The following is an 8,685-nucleotide window of genomic DNA, read 5'->3' as shown; positions in this document are numbered from 1 at the left end:
AAAGAAAGAAAGAAAGAAATACTGTCTGTTATGGGAAGGAGCAACAGAGAGTGGACATCTGGGAGAGTGAAAATTGATTATGGGCTTTAAGTATGATGGGGTACTTCTCAGGAAGTTTGCTTGCATAGCTCGGACCTGAATCTCAGTTTTGTGTATGGAAAACCATCCAGAAATACAGTGAACATTCACTATGCACCTACCCCTTCTGTTGGCCTTCTGTGTGATGTTTTTCATGCCCAAACGTCATTCCTTGATATCATATATCATAGATATCATATTCTTACAGCAAACTTGTAGCTAGGAGACAGTCATCCTCATTTTGTGCTCAAGGAAGCAGTCTCAAAGGGTGGGGTAAAGGGCTTGCTCAAGGTCATTCACTTAGTAAATTATAGAGCCAGGACTTAGAACTCAGTGCCTTCTATTGTGCCATGGCCCGAGAGAGGGCCTGTGGGTAGCAGAGGGATGGCCCAGCCTGGGGCAGATTGAAGATAAAATTAAACTGAAGAATTGATGTCTTGAACAGGACAAACTAAGTTCTCTCACTGTAATTTGCCAAATTGCATAGAGGCTGTATGCCAATATTTATTTCTAAATGTCTGGCTGCCTTACTAAGGAGAAGGGATGCTAAGGGGAAGTAAAGATCAGCTAGCCCAATGCTTTCATTTTACACCTGAGGGATCAGAGGCTGAAATGGGTAATTACTGGTGGGTCAGAGACAGAGCCTCGACCTGAGGTGGAAGCCCTTTCCTCTTCACAGATTTCTTGAGTGGCAGTGGCCAAGAGCAGGTGAAATGGACTGTCATGGAGCACCTGGGTGGCTCAGTTGGTTAAGCATTTGCCTTTGGCTCAGGTCATGCTCCCAAGGTCCTGGGATTGAGCCCCATATCAGGTTCTCTCTTCAGTGGGAAGCTTGTTTCTCCCTCTCCCTCTGCATCTCCCCCTGCTTGTGCTCTTGCTCTCTCTCTCTCACTCTCTCTCTCCCTCTCAAATAAATAAATAAATAAATGGGCTGTCATGTTGAGGGGGATCATGGTGTCTCATCATAACTGGACACTGACAACTGCTACTCCAGTCCCATCAGTAACCCTCACCTTGGTGCATAGCTTAGCTAGTTCTCTGTCTGAATAGATTCTTTTCTTTTTCATTTAGAAGTAGGACATGATGCAAGAACCTAACCAGTCCTACGTGACTGAATTCATCCTTTTGGGCTTTTCATTCAACCCCAGGACAACCCCTCTTCTCTTCTCAGCCTTCTTGATGACCTACCTATTGATTATTCTGGGCAACAGCTTTATCACCATCCTCATCTGCCTGGACTCACACCTCCACACACCCATGTACTTCTTTATTGGCATCCTTTCCATGTTGGATCTGGGCTATACCACTACAACTATGCCTCAGATGTTGGCACACCTAGCCAGCCAGAAGAAGACCATCTCTTTTGCCAGCTGTGTGGCCCAAATGTACATTTTCTTAGTGCTAGGCATCACTGAGTCTTGGCTCTTTGCCATGATGTCTATAGACAGGTATGTGGCCATCTGCCACCCACTCAGGTACAAGGTCATCATGAGCCCATGGATATGTGGGCTAATGGTCATTTTCTGTGGACTCTGGGGTGTCATCTCTGCTCTTATCTATACTGTCTTTGCCATGCGTCTGCCATATTGTGGCCCCAACAAGATCAACCACTTCTTCTGTGAAGTCCCTGCAGTCTTAAAGCTGGCTTGTGCAGACACCTCAGTCAATGACTGGGTAGACTTCATTCTTGGTTTTAGTGTCATCCTGGTCCCACTCTCCCTTATTCTTGTCATTTATATCAACATCTTCATTGCCATCTTGAGAATCCGTTCAGCCCAGGGGCGACTGAAAGCCTTCTCCACCTGTGCCTCCCATATCACTGTGGTCACCATGTTCTGTGTGCCAGCCATGGTCATGTATATGAAGCCTGGCTCTGAGGCCTCCCTGGAAGAGGACAAGAAGTTGGCCCTGTTCTACAATATCATCTCTGCTTTCCTCAACCCTATCATCTACAGCCTCAGGAACAAGGACGTGAAGAGGGCTTTCTTCAAGGTAGTGGGCTGGGGCAGGGCTCCAGAATGAGATCCTGGAAGGATAGCTGAGAACAGAGAAACAATATTCAGGATGCACAGTCAATGTCTTAAACATTTAATTGACAGACTAGTCACCATGAAATATCTCGTAGACATGTCAATCTTATTTTTTTAAGATTTTATTTATTAATTTGACAGAGAGAGAGATCACAAGTAGACAGAGAGGCAGGCAGAGAGAGAGAGGGGAAGCAGGCTCCCCGCTGAGCAGAAAGCCTGATGCGGGCCTCGATCCTAGGACCCTGAGACCATGGGAAGAATGTAGTGAGACTGATACCCACACGTATTGCTGAAAAGAATATCCTTGGTTGAACCTTTCTAGAATAGTGCCTTCCACATAGTAGGCACTCAATAAATCTGCTATATGAAGAGTATAATACTAATAATTATGGATTTATTTATTCAAAACTTCTGTATCAACACAGTTGTTAAAATTTTACATATATTAATTCATTTAATAAAAGCACCAATAATTAGAAAGCATGTAATAATATGTATCATGAAACTTAACAATATTTATAAGCTTGGGTCCAGAAATTTCACTTCTAGAACTTTGTCTTAAGAACAAAATCAGAGGGGTGCCTGGGTGGCTCAGTGGGTTAAGCCTCCGCCTTCAGCTTGGGTTGTGATCTCAGGGTCCTGGGATCCAGCCCCGTGTCGGGTTCTCTGCTCAGTAGGGAGCGTGCTTCCCCCTCTCTCTCTCTGCCTGCCTCTCTGCCTACTTGTGATCTCTGTCTGTCACATAATAAAATAAGTTATCTTTAAAAAAAAGAACAAAATCAGAAATGTAGACCAAGTTTTTTGTACAAATATGTTATTCAGAGTGTTATTAGAAGAAGCTATATATATGATATATCAACTTTATTAAATGCTATGCAATCAATACTGTGTATCATGTTTTTTTTTAAAGATTTTATTTATTTATTTGACAGAGAGAAATCACAAGTAGATGGAGAGGCAGGCAGAGAGAGAGAGAGGGAAGCAGGCTCCCTGCTGAGCAGAGAGCCCGATGCGGGACTCAATCCCAGGACCCTGAGATCATGACCTGAGCCGAAGGCAGCGGCTTAACCCACTGAGCCACCCAGGCGCCCTGTGTATCATGTTTTAAAGCAATATTTAATGGCATTGAAAAGTGTGATATAATGTCAGATAGAAAAATCGAGATATAAAGTTATATATATATAAAGTTAGTCTAAGTTTTATAAAATATTCATACATTCATTTTTAAAATTTTTTTATTTTTTTATCCTGTTATGTTAGTCACCATAAAATGCATCATTTGTTTTTGGTGTGGTGTTCCAAGATTCATTGTTTATGTACAACACCCAGTGCTCCATGCAATATGTTCATTTTTAAAAGCCTGAATGGATACATTTTTTTTAAAGATTTTATTTATTTATTTGACAGAGATCACAAGTAGGCAGAGAGGCAGAGAGAGAGGAGGAAGCAGGCTCCCCACTGAGCAGAGAGCCCGATGCGGGGCTCCATCCCAGGACTCTGGGATCATGACCTGAGCCAAAAGCAGAGGCTTTAACCCACTGAGCCACCCAGGCGCCCCCTGAATGGATACATATTAACATGTTAACATGGTTATCTCCAGATAGTAAGATAATGAATGATTTTTATTTTATTTCTTATTTTCTCTACTCTCTAAAATGTCTACAATCAGTATATATTGTCTTTATAGGAGAAAGAAATTAAGATTACTTGAGAAATACTTGTCCTGTCTGAGAAAAGAAAATTAGCCATAATGATGGCATCAAACATTCATTGACAAAATGCTAGGTCCTGTGGGTGCAGGCATGATAAGCTAAGCCCCTGTCTATTGGTAAGAGACAAGTACAAGACAAGGATGCTATAAGGTACTAACTGTGCTGCTGGAAACATGTTCAAAGCTCTGAGGAAGTGATGAGGCCATATTTGTGCTGGGTGCTGGCAGCATGAGTAGAAACTGGATACATTGAAGAAGAGAGCAAGGAGCAGGGGTGGGGAGAATCAGACAGAGGAGATAGGATGTTGAAAGCCTAGAGGCGTGGAGCTTATAGAGAATGGGCAGGATGGCTGGGACACAGGCCCCGGGAGGGGAGAGCAGATATGACCGATAGGGTAAAGAACTGCAGCAGTGGTAGAGAACTTCAGGATTTCCTCTCCTCTAAATGACTGTATTTACCAAGTACAGATACCTGGAACTCTGGCCCTGTGAAACAACGAAAAGATTTCTTGCCCATAGCCTCAGAAACACTGACGTCCTCTTCATGCTTCACAGGGCACATGATAGGATGTTAAAGAATCTGAGAAGACTGATAGTAATCAACCAATAGATAAAAGAAAAATTAGTAACAAGGAAAACACTGAGGCTCCATAACACAGAGTTATGTGTCCAACTCTGGATTTTGTCTGGGATCATGATCTCAGGGTCAGGAGATGGAGCCCTGCTTCAGGCTCCACACTTAGCACAGAGTCTGCTTGTCCCTGTCCCTCTGGTCCTCTCCTGCTCCTCTCCACCCCGCTCATGCTGTCTCTCCTTAAAAATAAATGAATGAATGAATAGATAAACAAGTGTTAATAGATAAAACAAGGAAAACACCTGTGCTAATTCTTTTTTAACACAATACTTACCAAACTTGTTGGATCACAGAGCTCTTTCTTCCTAAAGAAACTAGAATTTTCCCACAATGCACTTGGAGAAGTGCTAGTGTATGAATGGGTGGATTTGAGGGGGGAAATACAGAAAAATGTAAAGTAATTAAAATATGCCTCAAATGTCACCCTTCAGTGCTAACTATTCTTAATATTTTTTGTGTCTTGTTTTATGTCTCTATGTAACATTGGTCACAATTGAGATCATATATAAAGATTGTTCTATACCTTTTCATCATGACCTATATGTCTCTTACACATATACTTTCCATAATTTTATTTATTGTGCTTCAGTTTCCTTATTTTCTTTTGACCTGCTTTCCTTTACTAATTTTTCTATTCAGCTGGGTTTAGTCTGCCATGAAACCCAGGAATAAAGTTTTAATTACAAGTATATTTTTAATTCTAAAATTTTAATTTTATTCGTTTTTAGTTTCCAAATCTCTGCTGAAATTCCCCATCTTATTTTTTTTATTTATTTATTTTCAGCATAACAGTATCATTATTTTTTCACCACACCCAGTGCTGCATGCAATCCGTGCCCTCTATAATACCCAACACCCGGTACCCCGACCTCCCACCCCCCCGCCACTTCAAACCCCTCAGATTGTTTTTCAGAGTCCATAGTCTCTCATGATTCACCTCCCCTTCCAATTTACCCCAACCCCCTTCTCTCTAACTCCCCATGTCCTCCATGCTTTTTGTTATGCTCCACAAATAAGTGAAACCATATGATAATTGACTCTCTCTGCTTGACTTATTTCACTCAGCATAATCTCTTCCAGTCCCGTCCATGTTGCTACAAAAGTTGGGTATTCATCCTTTCTGATGGAGGCATAATACTCCATAGTGTATATGGACCACATCTTCCTTATCCGTTGAAGGGCATCTTGGCTCTTTCCACAGTTTGGCGATCGTGGCCATTGCTGCTATAAACATTGGGGTACAGATGGCCCTTCTTTTCACTACATCTGTATCTTTGGGGTAAATACCCAGGAGTGCAATGGCAGGGTCATAGGGAAGTTCTATGTTTAACTTCTTGAGGAATCTCCACACTGTTCTCCAAAGAGGCTGCACCAACAGTGGAAGAGGGTTCCCCTTTCTCCACATCCTCTCCAACACATGTTGTTTCCTGTCTTGCTAATTTTGGCCATTCTAACTGGTGTAAGGTGATATCTCAATTGGTTTTAATTTGAATCTCCCTGAGGGCTAATGATGATGAACATTTTTTCATGTGTCTGATAGCCATTTGTATGTCTTTATTGGAGAAGTGTCTGTCCATATCTTCTGCCCATTTTTTGATAAGATTGTCTGTTTTGTGTGTGTTGAATTTGAGGAGTTCATTATAGATCCTGGATATCAACCTTTTGTCTGTACTGTCATTTGCAAGTATCTTCTCCCATTCCGTGGGTTGCCTCTTTGTTTTCTTGACTGTTTCCTTTGCTGTGCAGAAGCTTTTGATTTTGATGAAGTCCCAAAAGTTCATCTTCACTTTTGTTTCCTTTGCCTTTGGAGACATATCTTGAAAGAAGTTGCTGTGGCTGATATTGAAGAGATCACTGCCTATGTTCTCCTCTAGGATTCTGATGGATTCCTGTCTCACACTGAGGTCTTTTATCCATTTTGAGTTTATCTTTGTGTACGGTGTAAGAGAATGGTCGAGTTTCATTCTTCTACTTATAGCTGTCCAGTTTTCCCAGCACCATTTATTGAAGAGACTGTCTTTTTTTTTTTAAGATTTTATTTATTTATTTGACAGAGAGAGATCACAAGTAGATGGAGAGGCAGGCAGAGAGAGAGAGGGAAGCAGGCTTCCTGCTGAGCAGAGAACCGGATGCAGGACTCGATCCCAGGACCCTGTGATCATGACCTGAGCCAAAGGCAGCGGCTTAACCCACTGAGCCAGCCAGGCACCCTCCCCATCTTATTATTTAACCACAGTTATTTTTAAATCTGTGTCTGATATACATCAAGACCTAAATGCCCTATAGGTCCATTTCTTATTGCCTCTGTTTTTCCTCTTAATTTTGAGTAAATTCTTATCTTTTTGTTTGTCTGGTAATTTTTTATTGAATTCCAGACACTAAGTATAAAAAACCTTCTAGAGATGATTTAAGGCTCTGGATTATGCTGTATCCCTTCAGAGTGGATTTACTTTTTGCCCTGGGAGGCACTCTGGGCAGTGGAAAATCACCTTAGGTTATTCAGGGGTTGAGCTGACTCAAAGCTGAGCTTCAGTCTTTGTATTTATGGGTATATTCCTGTTTGACTTTTACTCACAGTCCCCTGGAGGTCCCAAACTGAAAGTCTGTGATGTTTGCCAGGGCACTCCTCCTTAGACTACCCTAAGTCTGATTTTTGTCCTTCCATTCCCTGAGCTCAGCTTCTCAATCTCAGTGTGGCATTAGAGAGGATGACTAACTGTCCTATTTTTGCTATATTTTTCTAAGCTGGGGTATAATGATAATCTCTGTATGTACATCCTTAGCTCTTTTTTTTTTTTTTTTCAGTGAGCATCTTAGTTTGGGCTGAAGTAAGTTTCCACTTGTCTTTTCTTCTAGGAATTTTATGGTTTTGGGTCTTATGTTCAAAACTTTGACCCATTTGAGCCTTTTCATTTTTTAGTGGTGCTTTTTAAGTTTTTATTTAAATTCTAGTTAGTTAACATATAGTATAATATTAGTTTCAGGTGTACAATATAGTGATTCAACACTTCATGCAACATCCAGTGCTCATCACAGCAAATGCGCTCCTTAACCACCATCACCTGTTTCACCGATCCCCCACTTACTGACCCTCCAGTAATGATAAGTTTGCCCTCTGTGGTTAACAACATAGTAAAATTTGTGGGAGTCGAATGTGGGACTCAATCCCAGGACTCCGGACTCATGACCTGAGCCAAAGACAGTCACTTAACTAACTGAGCCACCCAGGTGCCTGCTTTCCCCCACTTTAAATGGTATTTTGGATAAGTGAAAGCTTTTCATTTTGCTGAAATCCAGTTTATTAATTTTTATTTTGTGAAACAAGTTTTTTTGTCATGAATTTAACTTACTTAAAGTACATGGAAATATTCAGACTTTCTGTTTCTTCTCATGCCCATTCTGATAAGCTGTAATTTTCAAGAATTTTGTCCATTTTATCTAATTGTTGAATTTACTGGCATAAAGTTGGTCAGAACATATGCTTATTACTCTTTTCATATCTGTGAGACCTGTGTGATACCTCGTCTTTCCTCCTAATACTGATCATTTGTGTTTTCCTGTTTTTTCTTCATCGACTAGCTAGAGATTTATCAATTTTATTGAATACAAAGAATTATCTTTTGATTTCATTAATTTTCTTTATAGTTTGTCCATTTCTATCTCATTGATTTTTTTTTTCAGTTTATTTAGGTGGAACCTGAGTTTTTTTTTTTAAAGGACATTTCATTTTTTTTAACCTAAGTACTTAAAGATTTTATTTATTTATTTGACAGAGAAATCACAAGTAGACGGAGAGGCAGACAGAGAGAGAGAGAGAGGGAAGCAGGCTCCCTGCTGAGCAGAGAGCCCGACGCGGGACTCGATCCCAGGACTCTGAGATCATGACCTGAGCCGAAGGCAGCGGCCCAACCCACTGAGCCACCCAGGCGCCCTTAACCTAAGTACTTAAAGCTATAAATGTTCTAAGCAATGCTTTAGCTGCAGCCCCAGATTTTACTATGTTGTTTTTTCATTATCAGTCAGTTCAAAATATTGTATTTCCTTTGTGATTTCCTCCTTGAGACATGAGTTATTTAGAAATGTGCTGTTTAACTTCGAATATTTGGATCTTTTCCAGGTATATATATATTTTTTATTTCTAATTTAATTCCATTGTGTTCAAATAACATATCCTGTAAGATTTTAATATTTTGAAATTTTATAGCCTGATATATGGTCTATACTGATAAACA

At 40.6% G+C, this 8,685-nt stretch overlaps 1 protein-coding gene across 1 annotated transcript; it reads left to right on the top strand.

The window, feature by feature from the left end:
- Positions 1-1,158: 1,158 nt before the first annotated feature.
- Positions 1,159-2,100, top strand: LOC131810231 (olfactory receptor 2A12-like). Its single transcript, XM_059137913.1, has one exon. The coding sequence runs from the start codon at positions 1,159-1,161 to the stop codon at positions 2,098-2,100; it is 942 nt and encodes a 313-aa protein (XP_058993896.1).
- The last annotated feature ends 6,585 nt before the right edge of the window (positions 2,101-8,685 follow it).

This window comes from Mustela lutreola, chromosome 10, assembly GCF_030435805.1.
Source record: "Mustela lutreola isolate mMusLut2 chromosome 10, mMusLut2.pri, whole genome shotgun sequence".
Lineage (NCBI taxonomy): Eukaryota > Metazoa > Chordata > Mammalia > Carnivora > Mustelidae > Mustela > Mustela lutreola.
Note: the sequence above shows the minus strand (reverse complement) of the source record. Positions and strands in the feature narration are given on the sequence as shown.

What these genes read in the sequence shown, in the direction of transcription:
- LOC131810231 (XM_059137913.1), top strand. Translation starts at nt 1,159, where the DNA reads ATGATGCAAGAACCTAACCAGTCCTACGTGACTGAATTCATCCTTTTG.